Here is a 24,334-nt window from a genome sequence, read left to right on the forward strand (position 1 = left end):
TACGTACTACACCGGTTGGTGTGACACCTCCCCCAAATAAGAGACGCAGTGGGAGGAGGCTCACATGCCTCTACCTTGCGTATTAGGTGGGATCCTCCCCTTGGCGTGACAGACCATCGGCGTTGCCATGTGTACTCCCCTTTTTGTGCTGTATTGTAAGCTCATATTGCTGGAGAACTAGACTCCATCTGAGAAGTGTCCCATTTGTCCCAGCCACCCTGTGTAACCAGTGTAGGGGGTTATGATCAGTAATCACAGTAAACTGGCGTCCATATAGGTATGGCTGTAGTTTTTGCAAGGCCCAAACGATAGCAAGACACTCCTTTTCTACGGTGGCATAGGCCACTTCCCTTGGCAGCAGCTTCCTACTGAGATATACCACAGGGTGCTCATCCCCCTTCTCATCCACCTGACTCAACACAGCTCCCAGCCCATAATTAGAGGCATCGGTCTGTACTAGGAACCGTCTGTGAAAATTAGGGGCCTGTAGTACAGGGGAGTCGGTAAGGACCTGTTTTAAGGCATTGAAGGCCCCTTCACACTCCGGGGTGCCTTCTTAGTGAGATCGGTTAGGGGTTTGGCCAGGGTACTATAATGTGGTACGAATTTCCTGTAATATCCTGCAGTACCCAGGAATGACATCACCTGCTTTTTAGTCTGTGGGACAGGCCAGGCCATTATAGCCTCTATTTTACTGGGCTCTGGGCGTAGGGTCCCTCCTCCTACTCTGTGCCCCAGGTACTGAACTTCTGCCATGCCCAGCTGGCACTTATCTGGTTTTATAGTGAGCCCAGCCACTGCTATGCGGTCTAGAACCTTTGTTAAATGAATCAAATGTTCCTCCCAAGTATCACTGAACACCGCAATATCATCCAGATATGCTACCGCATGCCCCTCCTGCCCCTCTAGCAGGTGATTAACGAGTCGCTGAAATGTGGCAGGGGCATTTTTCATCCCAAAGGGCATCACCTGGAACTCATATAACCCGAAAGGGGTGATAAAGGCAGACCTCTCTTTGGCTTCAGGGGTCAGCGGGATCTGCCAGTACCCGCGGCTGAGATCCATAATACTCAGGAATTTGGCCCCAGCTAGTTGGTCTAATAACGCATCAATGCGAGGCATAGGATAAGCATCAAATGCAGTTACCAGATTCAACCGCCGGTAGTCCACACAGAATCTTGTGGTCTTATCCTTCTTGGGGACTAATACTACTGGGGAGGCCCAGGGGCTGTGAGGCTTCCGAATTACACCCAGCTCCAGCATTTCCTCGATCTCCCTCCTAATGTCAGCCTTCACCTCCAAGGATACTCTGTAGGCAGCCTGTCTGAGGGGGTTGAGATCCCCAGTGTCAACATGATGTGTCACTAGGTGTCTCCTGCCAGGCTTCCCCGTGAAGACCTTATGGTAAGGTCTAAGTGCCTCATGTAGCTGACCTCTCTGAGTCTCTGTTAGGTGGGTATTAACCTTGGCTATCTCAATGCCCTCTAAATCCCTGGTTGAAGCCAACAAATCCACAAGGGGGTCAGGTTCTTGCTCATCCGCAGGCAAACTACATACAGTTAACACAGTAGGCTCCCGGTCATAATATGCTTTCATCATGTTTACGTGGTATACCTTTTTCCTTTTCCCCCTCTCATCCAAAGACACCACATAGTTTACATCATTGACCCGCTGTAGCACAGTAAACGGACCTTCCCATGCCGCCTGCAACTTGTTCTGCCTCGTGGGTATCAACACAAGCACCTTTTGCCCCACTTCATACACTCTTTCTTTGGCATTACGATCATACCAGTGCTTCTGCTTGGATTGGGCAACCCTCAGATTCTCACACACCTCCCCCATTAAGGTCTGCATTTTTCCCCTAAACCGCATTACGTAGTCCACAACAGACGTCGTTGGGGCCCCCAAGTCTCCTTCCCATCCCTCGCGAATCAGAGCTAGGGGACCGCGCACTCTACGTCCATAGAGGAGCTCAAATGGGGAAAAGTCTGTGGATTCCTGCGGCACCTCCCTATAAGCAAACAGGAGATGTGGAAGGTATCGCTCCCAATCCCTCCCCTGTGACTCTACAAATGTCCTCAGCATCTGTTTTAGGGTCCCATTAAACCTTTCACACAAGCCATTCGTCTGGGGGTGGTAGGGGCTGGTCATTAAATGCTCTACTTGCACCCTCTTACAGACAGACTGCATCAGATCAGAGGTGAACTGGGGGCCCTGATCGGTCAATATTTCTCTGGGAAATCCCACACGGGAGAATATGCCTAACAGAGCATCGGCCACCTTGTCAGCCCTGATAGACGACAGCGCTACAGCCTCTGGGTAGCGAGTGGCATAATCTACTACGGTTAGAATATACTGCTTGCCTGAACTACTGGGAATAGCAAGGGGTCCCACAATATCAACAGCTATCCTCTCAAACGGTTCCCCAACTATGGGAAGAGGAATTAAGGGAGCCTTACCCACCTCCCCAGGCTTTCCTACCCTCTGACACTCAGGGCAGGAGCGGCAGTAATTTGCCACATCCGTGCCCATACTAGGCCAATAAAAATGATGAGACAAGCGGGACATAGTCCGCAGCACACCCAGGTGCCCAGCCATGGGGATGGCATGAGCCACCTTCAGCAGCTGGTCCCTATACCTCTGGGGCCCCACCAGCTGTCTTTCTGTTTCCAAGGGCTCTTGCCCTTCTGCGGGAATAGTTTCCCTATATAACCTCCCTTTATCCCAGTACACCCGCTCCTTATCAAGGTCTGTGGGCGGCTGCATAGCACGGTCCCTCAGTTTCTCTAATGTGGGATCTGTCTGCTGGGCCTGCTGGAATTCCAGCGTCTGTCCCTCAGAGCCAATAATGGGCTACGATTCAGACTCCGGCTCCGGAGCTACTAGGGAGGAGTGTAAAGAGGGGTGAGGCGCCCCTGCGGACATCCCTTCTGGTTCCGCAGGCTGAGTCAGCTCCTCTCCTTTATTTTGGGCAGACTGTTGACGGGTTACCACGGCTACAGTTACTCCATCTGTCGCACTTCCACTCTTTGCCCACAAACATGCTGGATTCTGCCCACTCTCCCCATGAGGTTGCCCTGCTACATTGTTACACACTGCCCTTTCTATGGTAGGGCTCCTAGAAGATCTGGATAAATCACAAGTATCATCCTCCGGCATATATTTTGACAACAGCCTACCCAAATCAGTACCCAGTAACACATTAGTAGGAATGTTATCTGATACCCCCACATCCCTTACACCCTTCCCTGCTCCCCAATCCAAAAATACTCGTGCCATTGGCACCGCAGGACGTACTCCCCCAATTCCCCGCACTGTTAAGGTCTTGCCAGAAATAAAGTCCTGGGAGCTCACTAGCTCTGGACGCACAAGAGTCAACTCTGCCCCCGTGTCTCTGAGCCCCACAGTTACCTTGTTTCCCACAGTGACAGGTTGCAAATTCACATTGGAGATGTTCTCAGTGCTGGAGACGAACAATACCGAAGGTGGTGACCCCGAGGGGCGACTCCCTCCAGATGGGGGTGCAGGCTTCCTCTTATCAGGACACGTATTACTAAGGTGCCCCACTTTGTTACAAATGAAACATCTGCGGATATCCCCACGCGTAGAAGTGACATTAGCTCCCCCTCTCCCTGAGGTAGAAGCCGGCGCAGAAGTGGGTATTGTAGACTGGGTGGTGGGAAGCCGTGGTGTAGTGGTCTTCCAGCTGGATGCTCCCGTAGTAAAACCTCTGCTCCGGTCCGATTGTGCTCGGTTGGCGGTGTGGAAATCAGCCAGCTCACCCGCTTCCAATGCTGTTTTGGGCTCCCGGTCCAGCAGCCATTCTTGTACATTGGCTGGGCACAGCTGCAAAAACTGTTCCTTGATGATCAGATCTTCCAAGCTTTCTAAGGTTGTAATCTCCAGCCCTCTAATCCACTGCCGGAATGCCGTCGTCAGGTGTCCCACAACTGCAGTGTAGCTCTCGGTGGAACGCTTTTGCCGGAATTTCTTTCGGTACACCTCAGGGGTAAGGTTGTACCGTCTCTGCAGTGCAGCCTTAATTGCCTCATAGTCCTGGTCAGATTCTGCTGGTAGCTCTGCAAATGCTTCCAGTGCAGGACCTCTGAGACCAGGGGTGAGGTACTTTGCCCACTGGTCTTTTGGTAATTGGTACTGCCTGCAAACCTTTTCAAAACTGCGCAGAAAAACATCCACATCCCCATCTTTGTCCAAAGTGGGAAAATTCTCTGCACGTGGTTTGGGTGCAGAAGAGTCTCTTGAAACCACACTGATAGGTGAGGCACTTAACCTCTCCAACTCTGCCAGCTTTAGTTCATGCTCTCTTGCCGCCTGGCGCTCTGCAGCTTCTCTCTCTCTCTCGGCCAGGCGCTCTGCAGTCTCTCTCTCAGCCAGGCGCTCTGCAGCTTCCCTCTCTCTCTCGGCCTGGCGCTCTGCAGCTTCCCTCTCTTGATATTTAAGGATAAGCTGCAGTCTGAGGTTTGCATCTGTTGAGTCCACGTATTTGAAAACAGTTTGTAGATAAGAGTCCAAGGGATCTCCAGATCTTGGCACGTCACCGACATCAGCTGCAGGTATCTCCCGTGTGACCATGCCTCCCTCAGAAGTGTTTGCAGCATCACTTTGCGCTGCTTGTTGCATATCATAGTCCACAAGCGCTTGAATAAATTCATCCTTTAATTTTCCCCGGATGGGAATACATTGTTCACGGCAACGTTGCTCCAGAGCACTCTTGGATTGTGTTTGGTATTCCATTTATCACACCGGCCCAAACAAATGATAGCAAAAGAAAAGAAAACAAAGAGGGGGGGGGGACTGTTGAGGTGTAAATATACTAAATATGCACTGAGTTCAGCCTTTGGAAATTGAGAAACAATTTCTTTTTAGTGTCTGGATTAGCAAATCCAGCAACACTGAAATCTGGTACCGAAAAAGATGGAAAAAATATTTTTAACTATCCCACCGCTATGCCACCAATTTGTCACGAACGCACTCTACTCCAAGCGTGCGCGTGACTTGGTTCTGGTGGTAAAAGGGTTAAAATTCACTATCTGTCTGCCCTAGACCGGAAATAGTGATAAACATAAAAATATCCACCCTTAATACCACCCGCAATTAACTATAATGATATAACAAATATCAAAATAACGCTGCTACCACCAAGACAATTTAGAAATGGGGTGCCTTGGTACCCCAAGCGAATCAGACTAAAAACCCACAGAATATTTAACACAATAATTACGTGATTTAAAATTACTAATAAAATGGTCTAATCAGGTAACGTGAGTCTTTACCAGACAAAGGCAGAACTTAATAAAGGAATATTTATTCTGAACAAAAAAAAAATCACAGTGCATACACAAAAAGATGATAAACGGGGGGCGTGGCCAACTGTTGGAGAAGATGGCTGCTTGAGACCTGAGCTCCGTCGGTATTATTAGCACTGAATCGCTATCATTTGCACTTATGGTGCGTAACAGGCGACAGTCCTCCACCCCGTCGGGGACTGGGGAGGGTGCCATGTCCTCGGCGGCATCCCTTCGGGAGTATTTTCGCACCCCAGCGGTGGTGGCCTCGCAGGCCCCTGACGACCACGAGGCGCCTTCGTCCGTGGGTTCCCGCGATTCCGAGGATAGGCAGGAGGATATAGCTACGGGAGTGCCTGATGTACCTACCTGTTGCGCGGATGTTCGCCAGCTTTTTTCATCGGCTCCATGGCGTGAGTACTTTAGCAAGTTGCTGTCAGAACTGTAACAGACCGTGACCGACGCCGTGGCGAGCATTCGGGCCGACCTGGATGGGCTGGACCGTCGCCTTGCGCTCCGGGAGGCTGATTCTGCTCACCAGGCTCAGAGAACATCTGCCCTGGAGTCCTCTTCTGCCCACCATGCCTTTTATCTGGCCGAATATCGGAGGAGGTTGGAGGACCTCGACAACAGGGGCCGAAGCCACAATGCGCATTCGGGGTCTTCCAGAGGAGACTACCCATACACCTGAGGATGTTGGGGGTCTTGTGGCCCGCCTGTTTAACAGCCTCTTGGGGAGACCTCCCGAGGCTGTGGTCTCTGGATGGGGCTCACAGAGCTCTGAGACCTAGGGGTCCCTCGACAGCGCCACCGAGGGACATCATTTGTTGTGTTACCGACTTCCAGCTTAAAGAGCAGATTATGCAGCGTGCGCGGGAGGTGGGCTCCTGGACTTTCAATGGCTCTGCGGTCACCCTATTCCAGGATCTCTCCGATATCACGCTCCACGGCTGAGCTCAAGAGTCGTGGCATTCCGTACCATTGGGGTTACCCCTTCAGCCTTAATGTGCGCTCTGGAGGATCTACTTATTCGCTCCGCTTCCATCGCGAGTTGTCGGCGTTCCTCCGAGACCTCCACCTACCTGCACTTCGCATCCCGGATTGGAATATGCCTGCTGTCCCGGCGGAACGTGGTTCTGGCAGCGGAGAAGCGGGTTCTTCACGTCGAGGGGTGAGGATGCTTGGCCGTGCTCCCCGCACCGAGCGTCTGAGTGCTAGGGCTCCAGAGGCAACGGATCCTGAGGAGTGAGCACCCTGTGATGTGTCCCTGCTGTTCTGTCAGGTGGCGGCCGCCTCCGCGGCTCCGTTGGCATACCTCCTGGTTGCCTACTCCTGGAACATTTCTCCCCTTGCCATTGCCTTTGGACCTGGGCTCCTGCCTTGCCCCCCCCTTTTTTGGGCCCTGCTTCGTGACTTTGGTCGGGGCGTCCTGCTCCCTCCTGCCTCCCTTGTCGACGCTACCCTGCGTCAAGATGTCTGCACCCCCTGTTTATGTTTTGGGGGGGTTTTGTTTGTTTTCTTTTTCTCTACGGCTCGGTGTCGGGGGGGGGGTTGCTCAGGTTTACATTGCCTACATTATATTTGCTACTGTTGGGCTTTTCCACTTGTGGATACCCAGGGCCTTGTGAAGTTGTGTGGAGTGTCTATGGGCTGGTTATGGGCAATTATCGCTGGGGTGCGGGGGAGGAGGGTCTCGGCACTTTTGGGTGGGGGGCGGCTTGGGTTTTCTGTTCTTGTTTATTTTCCTTTGCGCTAACTTCTTAGTATTGGCCTTTGCCCACTGATGTGCTGCCTTTATGGGAGTGTAGCGTTCTGCGATTGCTCACTTTTCGGTCATTACGGGTTATGCATATACTTGTGTACTGGGGGAAACATAAACAATATTTTCTTTTACATCGACCTTCTCCTGTCGGCTGTTCCCCTTCGTTAGCGTCTATGTGGCGATTAACATTCCGCAACCATGCCGTGATTTCATCTCATTTCGTGCATTTGGTGACATGCCCCCTTGATCGCTGACTGTGCCTTCTTTTAGTTTTGGGGGTGGGGGGTGGGGCTGCTCTGGGGGGGGGGGATTTGCGTTGATACTGCGATGCGTTACCTTGTATACCGGGGACCGATGGTGGGTCTCCTGTTCTCTTTGGTTACTTTTGTAGTTTTTGTTTTGTTTTTTGCCGGATTCTTTTTTCGGTTGTCACTCTGCCTCTTACCGTAGGCGGCGTGCGGTGCTGGTGGAACGCTGTGGTCCTGCTGTTTCTGGGCCTTCCAGTGTACCCTCTTTGTTTTTGTCTTCCTCTCCTGGTGTCTGTTTCCCCCTCCACCCTCCCCCCCCCTTTTTTTGTTGCTGTGTTTCTCTCTTTTTCCTCTTCCTTTTCCCTTCTTCCTTTACCTGGGAGATCCTGACTCGCGCTTTGGGGGACGATTTACCTCCCATTGATTTCATCCTGCGCTATGATTTCTCGACCTGCTGATCTTGTTGTGCTCTTGATCAATGCCAAGGGGCTTAATGTCCCTGAGAAACGTTCAATTCTGCTTAGGGATTTAAAGCGTCAACGTGCTTCTATAGCGTTTATTCAGGAGACTCATTTTTGAGAGGGGGCTCATCCTCACCTGAGGTCACGCGATTACCCTGTTGCCTATTTCAGTAGCAATCCGCACTCTAAGTCGAAAGGGGTTGTTATTTTGTTTTCTAACCATGTCCCGCTTACTAATGTCACTCATTTAGCAGACCCGGAGGGTAGATTCCTCTTTGTGAAGGGTAAGCTTGCGGATGCCTGGTACACGTTTGCAAATGTCTATGTCCCTAATACTGGGCAGCACTTGTGGCTTTCTAAAACATTTCGAGCCTTGCGCCGATTTCAGGAAGGGCTGTTAATTTTCGGTGGGGATCTCAATGTAGCTCTGTCTCCTCGTTTGGATACGTCCGCGGGGGTGTCTCAGACCCCCTCTCATGTCTTAAAACGTATCAACTCTTTGCTCACGTCTGAGCAATTGGTGGATTGTTGGAGGGCCCTTCATCCTTCTGACAAAGATTTTAGTTTTTATTCTATTCCGCACAACAGGTATTCTCGCATTGACTGTCTGTTTATTACTCACTATAATCTCCCTCTCCTGCTTGCTGCTCGCTATGGAGCCATTACGTGGTCTGACCATGCTCCCCTGTCCTTGACACTTAAATCCCCCCTGTCTCGACCAACCCAGAGCTCTTGGAGGCTGAACGAGTCTCTGCTTAATGATGCCCTTGCCTCGGAGCTGCCGAGAGCTTACGCAACAATTTTTTGTCCAATGTGACTCCAGATCTGCCTCTTCCTACTATTTGGGAAGCACATAAATGTGTTGTCCGTGGTCAGCTTATTAGATTGGGGGCTGCTAAGAAGAGAGCCCATGCTCAAAAGCTTAGCGCATTATATCTGCAGATAGAGAGGTTGGAGAGGGTTCATAAGGACACGATGGTGGCTGCTGACTTTACGCGTTTACTTGCGCTTCGTACGGAACTCGCTGTTTTAAGGCCCTATTTTATGAACACGGGAACAAGCCGGGGAAATATTTAGCCCGCGCTTTACGCAAGAGGAGACAACTTTCCTATATACCTAGAATTCTTTCCGCTGGGGGTGTCTTGCGATACCTTCCGTCGTCTGCCCACTTCGGACTCTGCGCAGTTGGGGGTTCCGATTTCTCTGGACGAATTGTCTAGGGCGATTAAGCTTTCTAAATCTGGTAAGTGTCCAGGTCCAGACGGTCTCTCTCTGGCCTATTATAAAAAGTTTTTTGATATTTTGGGTCCCCAATTGGTCTCTGTGTTTAATTCTATTTTGAAGGGGGAATGCTTCCATCCCCATACTTTGGCGGCTACGATAGCTGTGATACCGAAGGAGGGGAGAGATGCTGATCTCTGCGGTATCTACAGGCCTATCTCCCTGTTGAACGTAGATATAAAGTTATTCTCCAAAATTTTGGCTTTGCGTTTGGGTCGATTTCTCCCGGCTCTGATTCATCCTGATCAGTTGGGCTTTGTGCCTGGTAGGGAATGCAGGGATGGGACTATCCGTGCATTGAATCTTATCCACTTAGCTGGGCGTTCAGGTCTATATTGCTTTCTACAGATGCCGAGAAGGCTTTTGACCGGCTTGACTGGACGTTTATGCTCGCTGTGCTTCGGGAGGTGGGTCTTGGTCCTCATATGATGGGCTGGGTGTCGGCTTTATACTCTAGGCCCTCTGCCAGGGTTCGCATTAATGGTGTTCTCTCCCCCTCGTTCCCTATCTCCAACGGCACTAGGCAGGGCTGTCCGCTCTCCCCGCTACTCTTTGTCCTTTCCCTTGAACCCTTTTTGGAGGCGGTGCGTACTAACCCGGATATTTCAGGGGTGATATGTGAAGGTTTACAGCACAAAACGGTGGCTTTTGCGGATGATATGCTATTTGCACTTACGACTCCCCACGTTTCGCTACCCGTGCTCCTCGAGGAATTTCGGCTTTATGGTTGTCTCTCTAATTTAAAAATTAATTTCGCAAAATCTGAGATATTAAATATTTCCTTGCCTAGGGCGGAGGTGGCCTCCTTGACCTCCTCCTTTCCCTTCCGTTGGTGCGCTCAAGCATTGTGTCATCTGGGGATCTGGTTGACTGCAGACTTATCTCTTTTGTATCGGTTTAATTTCCCCCCGCTGCTTGATGAGATTCGCAGGGACCTTCGCACATGGAGGTCCTTGGTTGTCTCTTGGGTTGGTAGGGTTAATGCCCTTAAAATGAACGTTCTTCCCCGCATGTTTCTTTTGCAGGCCTTACCTATAGTTCTGCCAAGGGCCTTTTTCTCGATGGTGCGTTCGATGTTCCTCTCCTTTATCTGGGCCAAGAAATCCCCTAGATTGGCCATGGCGTTATTGCAGAGACCTAAGGTGACGGGTGGTCGGGGGTTGCCTTGTCCCCGTACTTATTATTTTGCTTGTCATCTCTTGCGGTCTTTGGAGTGGACATATCGCCCTTCTCATAAGTTGTGGGTGCATTTGGAGGCGTTTGCTTGTTTGGTACAGATTCAGGTACTTACCTGGTTGGCTCCGTCGGTGGCCCGGAGGCAGGTGGAGGGTAATCCTTTTGTACTAGCCACCTTGCGGGTGCTACACTCTGTTTCTCGCAAGTGCCGGCTGCTGACTTACCCTTCGCCCAAGACTCCACTTCGCGATAATCCGGACATTCCCCCGGGTGTGTCTGGGGGTGCCTTCTTGGGGTCGCCATCGCATGATTCTCCCACGCTGAGTTCCTTTATGCAGGGTCATACGCTCCGGCCCATTTCTAGCCTTTTCCCTGAGGTTGCCCCTACCTCTCTTCAGGTTCTCCAGTACCTGCAGTTGCGAGATTATGTTGCTTCTATTCCACAGAAACATCATCTTATTAGAGACCTTACCCCCTTTGAGGCTTTGCACTCTAGGGATGCCTTGCCTCCCCACGGTGTTTCTTTGTTGTATCAGCTACTATTGTGCGTCGATGATGTTCCTCTACCAGCGTATGTGGGTAAATGGGAAACAGAGCTTGCTGTTTCGCTGACTGCGGCGCAGTGGGGTAAGATTTTTACTTTGACTCATGGCTGTTCCCTAAACTCTAGGTCGCAGGAGATGTCCTTCAAATTTTTGTCGCGTTGGTACCGCACGCCGGTCAGATTGCATGCTATGTTCCCAGAGAGCTCGTATATGTGTTGGCGGTGTGGACAGTCGGTGGGAACAGTGCTTCACATCTGGTGGGATTGTCCTCTGATTATCCCTTTTTGGAAAACCATCCATGGTATCCTTCCTCGTTTCACCGATTCCCCGCCTCCTTTCGCCCCTGTTAACTATTTGCTAAATCTTACCTCCCGACCCGTCTCTGTGTATCGGCGCTCGGTGGTTCGGCACCTGCTGAATGAAGCTAAAGCTCTGATTCCCCTTCATTGGGGTGGGTCGTCTCCGCCCTCTATACGGGAATGGGTGTTGCGGGTTGAACATGTTCGGGAAATGGAGGAGCTGGTGGCCAGGTCTGATAGTCTTAGCGAGCGGCATTGTCGTACCTGGTTCTACTGGTCCCAGTTCCTGGTGGATCCCTCTTCTCAACTTCTATTTGGCTGATGTTCTCTTTATTATTTGTTTTTTGTTCTCCCCTACACGCTGCAGGTGCCGAGTCGTCTATGCACCTTATTAGAGATACCCGGTACCTTCTCCCCGTGTTCAGCACTTTACGGTGCAAACCGTTTTAGTTCCGGCGCTCTGACGCTATGGCCAGAATAGGCTGAGGGGTGTGGGTATTGCTTATTGTTTCTGTCTATCAGAGTTGTTGTCTATTTTGTCATCCTTGTGTGCAACGCTGTCATAATTACTGTCATTGTTATATGCACATTCCTGCTGTGTCAGGATTTTGAGATTTCTTGCTAGTATCCCCCCCCCCTCCTGTTCACTCCTATTCCCCTCCTGTCTTGTATAGTCTTTATTTTGTTTATTAAAGTTTATTATTTTGTCTTGCAAAATAATAAACTTTGATTTACAAAAAAAAAAAAGTGCATACAAAAAAAGATGATAAACAGATTTACACCAACAGATAAAAATAAAAAGGAGAAAATTACAGAAAACCTAACTACTCACTGAATGGTCAAGTAACAGTGTTTGTCCGTAGGGCTCCGGCAAGGAAAGATGGCGACTTACTCAAAATTAGATCTTGGCCCCTAGTAAGCACACTGACCAATCTTTTCTCATTAACTTTATACTCTTTCCCAGTTCATCTCGAGTTTCCAAGCCGGCCCAGAGGTGGTATAAGCGGAGGGAAGGTGTACCATAAGTGACCTCCCCCTTGTGTGGTGGAAACATATCAGTCCAAATAACTTATTTTCATTTTATCGTCCCTCCTGTGCTCGCCACAGCCATAATTCATGCACTTATGAATTTCCTGTAAATTGTGAAGTCCATAGATATGTCACACTTGCTACTTATGACTAGACATCATAGGCTTCACAATTCCTTCCAAACTGGTTAAGTGGCGCCGCCATGTTTGTACTCACCCTACGTGCGCTTTCCCCGTTCTAGGTATGCACACAAGGAGGTATGATAATGAATATATGAGTTATTATTGATATGTGTTGGATATGACCTGGATATGAAACGGTTTTCCTTACTGCTAGTGGTCACTTAGCATATCAAAAAATCCATTATATATGAGGGGATACAGGCATATGGTGAATGACTCGGCTAGCAGACTTAAAGGCCTCCCCGTGAAATTTCACACCTTGCAGAGGGCCTTGGTTGGAGTCCCAGCTTCAAAAGACCAATTTATCTAAAAAGACCTTTTGGCGCCATATGCCTATACAATCGAATTAACCCCTCACATACTGAAATTGGCTGTGCCATCTCTACCGGGTAGCCAGTCCATGTACGTACTACACCGGTTGGTGTGACACATATGTTATCAATTATGTGACGTAGCTTAGAGGGTCTTCTGTGGAATGCCAGTGTATCCTATGACTGCTCCAATAGGATTCCTTAAATTCAAATATTGCCCATATATAGTAACAACGTATATCCTAACTGGGGGTAAAGGGGGATAATATGCATGGTTAGAAGGGCAAGGTCTTTTTTACCTTCATCTCACCGAGAATACTGAGCCTACAGTACCTGTTACCACTATTTTTTCCACCAACCAGTACTTTGTTATTCAATAAACCTGCTTAAGAAGACTTTGAAGCTGTGGTCTTGATTGCTGTTTGGTCACTGGAGAAGCTTAGATATTCAAGACAAAGAATAATCTAACAACAGGTGTATTTTAAAAATGCTTCGAACTTTTAACCACTATAACCTTCATAACAAAAAGTTTACTGCTAGTAAAATTGTTAGGTCTTTTTTCCTATACGTGCAATTTAGGATGCCAATCATAAACGGTCACAAGGATCCAAGATGATGTATAAACCAGCTAAAACAGTTATGAATTGAGGGTTGATGCTGACAGTAGTTGGGACCCATTAGTTCAAGTGGTCGCTCATGAATACGTTTTCAGCAACCGCCCAGCGCCCCCCAGTCTCCTCAGCGAGGCCTCTGTCTTCTCCATCTGGATATTTTCTTTTTCAGACCATTCTATGTAATCGCTGAGATGGTTGTGCAAGAAAATCCCAGTAGATCAGCAGTTTCTGAAAAACTCAGACCAGCCCGTCTGGCACTTTTTCATATTTAATAAAAGCTATGATTGAGAAAAATGTTTTTTGTTGTTTTTATTTCCTTTTATTTGCCACTATGCCACAGTTATGCACATCTACCCCCCAGATACGCCTTATACCCCCTCATATGCCACTCTTACCCCCCAAACTTACCCTAGACTTGTCCCCCATGCTTCAGAATCCCTGGTGTCTCCTCCGCTGCTGCTGGCCGGTACTTCCGCCTGGGCTTCTATGACTGAACACTGGAAGGTCATGTCACGCCGGTGCTCTGTTACAGAAGCCCCAGTGGAAGTGCCGGCAGCAGCGGATGTTTAAATAATGATATAATAATGATAATGAATAATGACGTCCTCTGGGGCTTCTATGACGGAGCACATAGAATCACATAACCTTCCGGTGCTCCACCATAGAAGCCCTGGTGGAAGTGCTGGCAGCAGTGGAGGTTGTCTACACACAACCTCTATTTGAGGTCTGATTATAAGACGACCTTGAACATAAGATGATGGGTATTTTTCAGGGCATTTGGGAGAAATATCGCAATCCATGCCAAGGCAAATATTTACCCATTTTCTGTTAAGAATATGCTTATCATTATTTTTCTACATGGGGATTATGGGTGGAATATCATGGTTGCACATGCCAGGTAACAAATTTATCTTGTTTCTGATTATGGGGGCGTGGCTTGCAACGACCCAAGATGGACATACAGTTAACCTTCTCCTCCACAAAGCCCCTGAAAAAGCAGTGAAAATAGCAATCTACACTACCTGAAAACGTACTTACCTGCCAGTAACATACACAGCATGACTGGTGGCACTCAAAAGTCAACTAAAAAGAAAACGGTACCAGACCTTTTTATTAATAAAACTACCAGCACTAGAGCTTCCCGCGCATTCTCCGATGGATAGCTCGGGCCCTACTACAGATATGGCGCTGATGGCCTGTACCAGACGTGATATTGACAATATCAAAGAGCTAGTCCTCTCAGCCAAACATGACCTGATGGATAACAAATATCCGTGGAAGGGACGTATACAGCGTTGAGGCCTAAGCCCACAGACAAGCCAAGGGACATAATAGTGAAGCTCAGAGAATACACAATAAAGGATGGCCGCGAGATCTCTAATGTCTAGAATTGACTAGGGCTGCAACAACGAATCGATAAATATCGATGACAACGATTTTCATTATCTATTAGTTGAATCGATTTTTATCGATTTATAAAAATAGAGATCGGATTATAACACTAGAATCCAGATCCCCCGCAAAGCTGCAGGAGACCTGGATCCTCTCTGCCACCCGGTGAGGGTCTGTGCAAAACGCGCAGACATCCTCCGCTTCTGCCCTCCCCTCCACTTCCGCTGGGTCTTCTATTACTGAACCCGGCATCACGTGACCTTCCGGTGCGGCTTCCATCATGGAAGCCCCAACGGAAGTGGAGGGGAGAAGCGGCTGTCTGCGCCTTACCGGCTGCCAGAGAGGATCCAGGTCCCCGCAGCGCTGCAGGGGATTTGGATTTTAGTGCGCGATGTGCACAACCTCCACTACTTCCCTTCACTGCCACCTGCCCCACCAGGGGTTAATATATCAACAGAAGAAAAACGGGACAAGTAAGCAGCACTGGGTAAGCTAAGCCTGGACTATTATCTTTATTTTTATGCTCTTTTGCCCCGTGTTTCTTCTGTTGATATGTTAACCCCTGGTGGGGCAGGTAGAATTTTGTCCTGGCGCCTAGGTGTTTGTCAGCCTGTGATCGCGGGGGGCGCTCCCACGGAGTGATTCTGTAGGCTGAAAACGCGGTTGCTGGAAAACCAGCAATCGCATTTTCAGCTGCCACAGGCAGCTTCAGGAAAGGGGGTTGAGTGTTGATTGGGTCCCCACACAAGTGTGGGGACCTGACACAACATCCCCCTGCTGCCTGATCGCTCCAGGAGAGCGAAAGTGCAGCTTTAACCCCTTCAATGCTGCGATCGTGGCATTTAGGGGTTAATTCCCGTTTTGTAAGGGGCTCTGCTGCTGGTGGTCTGCTTGGAAGCCCAGGCAGACCAGCAACAGCAAAAACGAGCCCCCACAAGCCCTTTGATGATTCCTGTAGGCATGGAAGCCTACAGCAGTCATCAGAGACTCCCCCCTGCAATGGCTGGTCTATAGACCAGCAATTGCGTCCCAGCTGCCAGGGGCAGCTTCAGGGACAGGGGGAGAGGGTTCTTCGGTCTCCACATGAGTGTGGAGACCAGCCCCAACACCCCCCTGCTGCCTGATCGCTCCATGTGCAGCGTTAACCCCTTCAATGCCACAATTGTGTATGACACATTCGTGGCATTGCAGGGGTTAACATTTGTCCCCACAAGCTTATGGGGACTTAATATCAGTCAATTCTGTGCTCCAATGGAACATCAGCACTGAAAGCGTAAAAAAAAAAAAACCAACAAAAACCAGCACTGACCTGAAAGTCCAGGGTGCTTCCAGGTCAAACGCTGTGAGTTTAGTAAGAGGGCTGATGATGATCAGATCACTCCTGACCAACTGTCAGTTTAAAAAAAAATCCTGGCTCCTAACTTTTTTAGCTGGCGCCTAGATTCACAACAAATTTGTCGAGCCCTGCACTATGGCATATCACGGGGGTATACGGCATACCTGGGGGGGACGGAGTGACATATCTGGGGGTATAAGGCATATAGGGTATATAAGGCATATGTGGGGAGGGTGGAGTGGCATGTCTGGGAGGCAGCATGGCATATTTGGGAGGTAGTGTGGCATATCTGGGAGGCAGTGTGGCAAGCCTGGGCTCAAATGGGGGGCAGGTTGGAAATAAAAACAAAAAATCAATTTTTATCAAAGTTTTTTTTATTCTGCCATTTGTTTTTAACATCCTACGTTACTTTATTAAATTATTTTAAATGAATGAAAAATAAAAAAAAATTTTCTCCGATTAATCGAAAAAATAAATCGGCCAACTAATCGATTATGAAAATAATCGTTAGTTGCAGCCCTACAGTGGAGTGCATAATTGTAAAAAACCATATGTAATTATTGGTATAGGCAATAGTCAAAGATATGTAACCACTGGTCATAAATAAATGACCATTAAGATATATTAATAGGCTTCAGGGTTTTACCTTAAGTATGGAATGAAGGATTTGCTGAACAGGCAGTCTATAGATAGGATAGTAACTTGTTAATGCATGGTATAATTGTAACTGTAAAAGGGCATTACAGTATGCTTACAGTGACCACCTAAAATAGGGTTTAGACTTGTAAAGACCTTAGTAAGCATGTTTGAACACCCAATTAGGTGAAGACCAATAGACTGAAATCATTATGCAAACCACATATAAGCAAGGCATTGGAGAGGCATGGGAGGAGAGGTTGAGGGGAGATGTACTTGCCATCCACGGACTCTTCACGTCCCGAACACTCCCTCCCTCCATCCTCAGGAATGCATAGGACAGATGCCATGAACTAAATTCCTCTCCAAGGTTTTGTAAGACTTATTTTGTATTATTTTTGTTATCTACTTTTTATATTCTTCTTCCATTTTTGTTTGTATTAAATGTTTTACATTTGTTTGCATCTAAGTGACTCTGCTTATTTTTGACACATACTCATTTTTATGTGTTGTTCCCTATACGACGTTTGTATTGGCCCTATATTTTTATTACAATAATAAAGCCCTTTTTATAAGGCTTCCTCTCAAGGCAGTGGCGACTGGATTAATTCTTGCTGACAGGGCCAGCAGTGGTTGAAGAAATCAGCAGGGACCTTGAAGTATTCTTCCAATTTAACAGTACACAGGACACCCACCCTCACCTGTTGTGGCAGACCCATAAAGCCTTTATTAGGGGCTCGTTTATTAGGTTAGCAGCCAGGCATAAGAAATTAAGGCAAGCAAGCATCACTTCACTCAACGACAAGCTAAACTGGAGGCACAACATAAGACGTCCTTGGATAAACACACCCTTCATGATATAATACAAGAGGGGAGCTCAATTTACTACTCAGCAGGGAGATGCTACACTCTCTCAATCTCACCATCTCTCAAATTCTTTGAAAAGTCCAACAAACCTGACACATTGTTGGCAAGGCAATTAAGAAAAAATCTAAGAGCATAACCAAAATCATAGATAATGACAAACGATCCTGGGTCAACCCGTTGACATAGCATAGCAATTCGCTACATACTATTAAAACCTATATGACGGAAAAAAGCACCTAATAATCAACAGGGTTTGAAACATGTCCAACACTTCCTTACTTCCTTGTGGATGCCAATTAGACTCACTAAACCAACCATTTCTTGAGGAAAAACTCCTAGCGGCGATCAAAACACAAAAAATTCCAAAGCCCCTGGTCCAGATGGCCTACCAGGGTGATGCTACAAAAAAATTAAACAGACATTAACTCCGCGATTGCTGGAAATTTTCAACCGATTTACAGAAGGAGAGCCCCCCCGGCTAAAATGTTGAGAGCCAAAATTATAGTCATGCATAAGGAGGGAAAAGACCTGACCCATATTCCTAATCAATGCGGACATTGTACTCTAAACTCCTGGCAATGCGTCTGGGTGATGTCGTCTCCTCCCTAATACATCTCTACCAAGTGGGATTCATACCCCAAAGAGAAGCGCCTGACAATGTCAGGCGAACAGTTAATTTAATTGAGAATTAGGGCTGCAACTAATGATTATTTTCATAATCGATTAGTTAGCCGATTAGTTTTTCGATTAATCGGATAAAAAAATATAAATTTTTCATTTAAAATAATTTAATAAAGTAACGTAGGATGTTAAAAACAAATGGCAGAAAAAAAAAACTGATAAAAATGGATTTCTTGTTTTTATTTCCCAACCTGCCCCCCAGTTGTCGACATTTGAGCCCAGGCTTGCCACACTGCCTCCGAGATATGCCACATACCCGCAGATATGCCACACTGCCCTCCCCACATATGCCTTATATACCCTATACCCCCTGATATGTCACTCCGTCCTCCCCAGGTATGCCGTATACCCCCCTTATATGCCAGAGTGCACTCATAGATTTGCAGACTCGTTCACAGACACGATACTTTTATAAACAAATACAGGGTTAATCTTCACTGCCCCCAAGATATTGATTCCCCTCAGTTTGTCCCCCCCCTTTACCTCTAACTGCACCTTAAGTTAAACTTATTAAATTAATTAAATTAACCTCAGCATTAAATTAATCCTGGAGAAGACCCCATTAACCCTAACTGCCCCTAAATTAACCCTGAAGACCCCATCAACCACAACTGCCCCTAAATTAACCCTAAATACCCCACCAACCACAACTGACCCTAAATTAACCCTAAACACCCCATCAACCACAACGGCCCCTAAATTAACCCTAAACACCCCATCAACCACAACTGCCCCTAAATTAACCCATTAACTATAACTGCCCCTAAATTAACCCTAAACACCCCATCAACTATAACTGCCCCTAAATTAACCCTAAACACAACTGCCCCTAAACTAACCCTAAACACCCCCCCATCAACCACAACTGCCCCTAAATTAACCCTAAACACCCCATTAACTATAACTGCCCCTAAATTAACTCCCAGTGTTTGCTCTGAAAAAACTCTCATTTTATAATCGATAAAAATCGATTCAACTAATCGATAATGAAATTCGTTGGCAACGATTTAAATTATCGATTATTAATTGAGATGGCCAAACTAACAGACCAGCATGCCATATTATTGGCCTTATAAGCTTGAAATGCATTGAAGTGTGAGTCGCAATGGATCCAAATTCGATATAGAACGAGGCAGGGATGCCTGCTATCCCCTCTTTTGTTCGCATTATGCGTTAAACCACTGGCCGCAGCCATCAGAGCACACCCGGATATTATGGGGATCAATGTAGGTGATCAGCAATATAAAGTGGGACTCTTTGCCGACAATATCCTGCTTAAGCTGACCAGAACCTTGATATCCCTCCCAAACCTATACCGCACGCTCCATGATTTCTCCCAGATCTCGGGCTATAAAATTAATACTCTAAGCATGAAGCCCTAAACGTAAACCTTCTAGAGCCACTTCGGGAAACCAGTGAAGCTAACTTTATCTTTATATGGAGGAAAGCGCATTTTAGATACTTAGGAATTAACATCACTAATGACCCTAGCACATTATATCGATCAAATTAGTTTCCACTATTGGCCACCCTTTGAAAAGAAATGAGGCAGTGGTCTCAATAGCCCATATCTTGGATTGAACAAATATATGCGATAAAGATGAATACGTTGTCAAGGATGCTCTACCTTTTTCGAGCCATACCCATCCCAATACGAAAGGAAGATACTGACACATTTCAAAATGCTGAAAGCAGCGTCTCACCCCAAAAGCACATTACCATGGGTAGATATTGAGTGCAGTCACATCTCCCATCATCAATTACAGCTGGTTCTCTGGACGAAACTCCCAGGACTACCTGGAGACACCATCCTAACAACCATGAAATCCTCTTACTCCCTCTGGGGGAGAGTGAAACGAAGCCTAAACCTCATGAGAGAGGTCGCCGTTGAAGATGTCCTATGTAGCCATGGGTACAGGTGATCGCTGTTTCCAAGATTGTGGGATAAGAGGTACCTACCTGCACGTTTGGTGGTCTTTTGGGTCTGTCTTTCCCATATGGACAGAATTCTTCAAAAAAAGATTTCTAGAGCTTTGGGGACAGTCATGAAACCCTCACCAGAAGTGGCATTACTATTGATGGGAGTCGAAAAAATAAAATTGTCTGCATCTAACAATAAAACGTATTCACATTATATGTGCAGCTGTTAAGCAGACCATAGCTAGAAGATGGAAGGGCACCCTCCCGCCATCTATGGAAGAGATTCAGTCCAACATTTGGAACCTCATTACTTTAGAGAAGATCACAGCTATACTACATGATGAAACCCATAAATTTGAAGCCATTTGGGACCCATGGGTCACAACATACGGTAATGTAGAGGAAGTTACCCCCTTGATACATCTTTGAGACAGATATATCTATTGAAGAGCACTCGTGTCTTCCCATTTCCCACTTTCTTCTTAGTACTTGTTTTTTTCTCTTACATTAACAGAAAAAAAAGATTAGCGTTTGCTGCATGGTACAATTTTGACTTGCTAGCAGATACTGTACACACGGGACTCTCTTGTTCTGTGAAGTTCTTGTTAAACAGTAATTTTGGTCAAGAGCTTGTTTGACAGTCACCTTTTGTACGCATGTATTATGCAATTCTGTATCTGTTCGTTATCTCTGAATGAACACGAATACCATATTTGCTCTATTATAAGACAGGGTGTGAGGGACTGGGTCCATACAGACGACTGTTATGACCCAGAGCACCCAAAGATGGTGTTCAGGAGATATTGCACAGTAGAGGAGTTGGACAGGGCCTGGTGCAGGGCACTGCATTCTCCCGGGTGTTGCGTATCTGAGGTTACGCGACCACAACCAGGGCCCTGACATAGCAGCGGTTCAAAAAAAACTTGGTGATATCCTGCAGGCACCCTGGAGCAGGCATGAGACATACCTCTACAGAGAAATGAGCAAGATGCTGCAGGCTGAGAGTAGAGAAGCCAAGCAGAGTAACAGCAGAAACATAGCGAGCAAGGGGGACAGAGCAAGGAACGGGGAGACCGAGCAAGAAACATAGCCAGACAAGACATACATGGTGCAGCACACAACAAAGGACAGGGAACAAGGCAAGGAACACAGGGGATGGAGTGAGGAGCTGAAATAGCCAGACAATTCTCCTTAAAGCCAGGATAGGAAATCTTAAACAGGGACATGGGGAGAGAAGAGAGGAAGCAAAATCCTCAGTTGATTAAGGGAAAAGAGGGCAAAGGCACATAAAAGACTGACAAACATAAATACAGGACTAGCCTAGGACTATAAGATAACAATTGGAGATTTAGTCACATCTTATGGCCATACTATGCTTAGCCCACCACTATACCAAAGTACTCCAATATTCGGTGGGTCCTAGCGCTAAACCCTACCTACTGAATCACTGAAACTAAACATTAAATCTAAACACAGAACAGAGATAAAACATACCTATAGACTGCAGAATGAGACAAACATAACAAACGGGTGGGGCACAACTTATAAAGGAAACAGAAGCTGAAGCTATTAGCAGGACCGAAATTCAAGAATCAGAAGTTAAGGACAGAGCATAAGGAAATCCAGGAATGAATTACAGCAAAGGGGAAATGTAGCAAGACACGGGAATTCTAGCGAAAAAGGAAAAACCAAGAGATATGCAGCTCCGCAGCCTGGATGGGGCCTGACACAAGGTTTTTTTCAGAGCAAATGCTTATATTCAAGGACATCTTATAATAAGACCTCAAATAGAGGTCTGACTATAAGCCTAGGATCCAGATCCGGTGCTCACTCATAGAAGCCCCGGCGGAAGTCCTGGGTAGGAGCTGAGGTTCTCTACGCGCATCATGCAGACGTCCACCAGCTGCCCAGGGAGTCTGGAGCATGGGGGACAAGTCTAGGGTAGCATCAGTAAGTCAGGGCGCATACAGGAAAATAGGGGGGGAATATGGCATATTAAGGAGGCAGGGTTGCATTGAGGAGGTATAGGGCATATCTGGGGGCAAAGTGGCATATGGGGGGTTTAAGGCATATCTGGGGGGCAGTGTAGCAAGCCATGGGGTGAGATGTGCATAACTGTGGGACAGTGCTCCTAATCTCATCTTGTTACCTGTATAAAAGACACCTGGGAGCCAGACATCTTGCTGATTGATAATACAGCAAATACTTATTTCACCGAGTAAAATGCAAATTAATTTATAACTTATTTGAAATGCGTTATTCTGGATTTTATTTTTTTTTATTACTTATTCTGTCTCTCACCATTCGAATAAACCTACCATTAAAATTATAGACTGATAACGTACAAAATCAGCAAGGGATTAAATGGTTGGCTGTTAAAAAAACTTTATTCATTAAAAAAAAAAAAAAAAAATAATAAAAATAATTATGTGAGCTAAGTGATGTCATTGTGACATCACTGGCATGTTCAGGAGGTCCCTAAGAGGACCTCTAACCATTTTTGTGTAAAAAAAAATAAATATAAAAAATAAATAAAATTAAAAAATATAAAAAAGATAAAAATCATAAAAAATTAAAAAGCCTTACATACCATTGCCCTAGCATAACATCTAGCCAGTATAACCCTCCTTCTCCCATTCACATCCCCCAAACCCGTTAAGCCATAGGTGCTGGGTAAGTATGGAAAATCTATATAAATTAGGTATTTCTGAAATCAGGACACCTGAATTGATAAACTTGGAGGGGATTTTCCATCACTTTACCTAATTTTGTGAGGATAATAAGAAATATTAGGTTTTTTTTCTAATTGTCGCTAGATTTTACTAAATTTCTCATTCTAAATTTTCAGCTAATCATCCAACTATGGTATCAAAAGAAAGCTATATCTCTCCTTGAAAAAAACAATATATAGTTTACATGGGTACACTATTCACAGGAAAGGAGAATAATCGCTAAACCGACATACCGCAAAAATTGCAAAATTGCTCTGGGACTTGAGGTACCAAAAACCCCTGGGATTGAAGGGGTTAAACCAAAACAAAGGTGGTCACTCTCTGGTTGTATATCCTGGCTGTTTGCCAGAGATATTCCCCTCAGCAAATGATGAGATATACTTCTGGGGGTAGACACAGAAGTCTTTACAAAGCCGGGGCCCATAGTTGGTAGGGACTGGCTGTCAGGCCTCTCCAGTGGCCCCAGTGATGGAGGGTTCCGTCACAGCGCTTTTAGGTAATACTGTATTTCCCTGAATATAGGCCACACATTTAATTCTCCCCACTTTAAGTCTTTAAAGTAGGGGTCCGGCCTATATTCGGGGTTTAGCGCAGGGATGTGCAATTCGTTTTGTCCGACGCCCGGTACATGCCCGCCATGCCGGGAGGGTGTTTTTTTCTCTTTTTTCATTTAGCCCTGCTACGGGCAAAAAGCAAGGTTAGGATCCAGATCCCCCGCAGCGCTGCAGGAGACCTGGATCCTACTCTCCGGCAGCCAGTGGACATCCGCACGATGCAAGTAGACAACCTCCGCTGACGGAACTTCCCCCGGGACTATCAGGTGCTCTACCATAGAAGCCCCGGCGGAAGCGGCGACAGCTGAGGTTCTCTAAGCGCGTTGTGCAGAAAATCAGCGACCGGCCCTGCTAGACACCAGGGAGTCTGGGGGTGCATTGATAAGTCAAGGGGGGTGGCATATCTAGGGAGCAGAGTGGCGTATCAGGGGGGCAGAGTGGCAAATCCGGGGGGGGCAGAGTGGCATATCAGGGGAGCAGAGGGGAATATCTATAAGTAAGGTGCATTATGAATTAAGAGGGGGACCTTAAAATGGCTATTGGTTTTCCAAGTTTCTGTTTATATATAACATATGCTGACTAACTGCATAATAGTTACCAAAAATGTTAAAATACATGTATTCCTGCGTATTAGGTAGAATACTGTTTTACCATTCCACTGTGTATTTTTAAAAATACATTTTTGTTTAACCCCTTGACTGCTAACGACGGCACCAGGCCGTCGCTAGCACTACCTTACCTTGATGGAGGTCTGTGGACCCCCATCACCACCTACCCCGGCGATCTGCCCCTCATATTGAAGGGCATCACTGGGACCACCCGATCCGGACGGTAATGACGCGATGACGTCACCGCGCAACTTTATTGAAAACTGACAATTGTCAGTTAAAGCGGTATGGGGGCATGCTGCTAAGCAGCTACAAACCCCCAACATATACCATTCCAAACGGTATAATGCTTGTGACAAAATAATAAAAAATATTAAGTAAAAAAAATAAAAAT

At 46.8% G+C, this 24,334-nt stretch overlaps 2 protein-coding genes across 2 annotated transcripts in view; both read right to left on the reverse strand.

Moving 5' to 3' along the window:
* Nucleotides 1–24,334, reverse strand: part of LOC149272836 (RNA-binding protein RO60-like) — a 142,268-nt gene that overhangs the window by 60,739 nt on the left and 57,195 nt on the right. The window lies entirely within an intron of this gene.
* LOC149272837 (uncharacterized) lies at nucleotides 2,854–4,593 on the reverse strand. Its single transcript, XM_089506680.1, has 2 exons — nucleotides 4,426–4,593; nucleotides 2,854–4,359 (listed from the first exon to the last, which is right to left on the reverse strand). The coding sequence occupies exons 1-2, from the start codon at nucleotides 4,591–4,593 to the stop codon at nucleotides 2,854–2,856; spliced, it is 1,674 nt and encodes a 557-aa protein (XP_089362806.1).

The sequence above is a fragment of the Sceloporus occidentalis genome, unplaced genomic scaffold (assembly GCF_023333645.1).
Source record: "Sceloporus occidentalis isolate IW3139 unplaced genomic scaffold, rSceOcc1.0.p SCAF_412, whole genome shotgun sequence".
Lineage (NCBI taxonomy): Eukaryota > Metazoa > Chordata > Lepidosauria > Squamata > Phrynosomatidae > Sceloporus > Sceloporus occidentalis.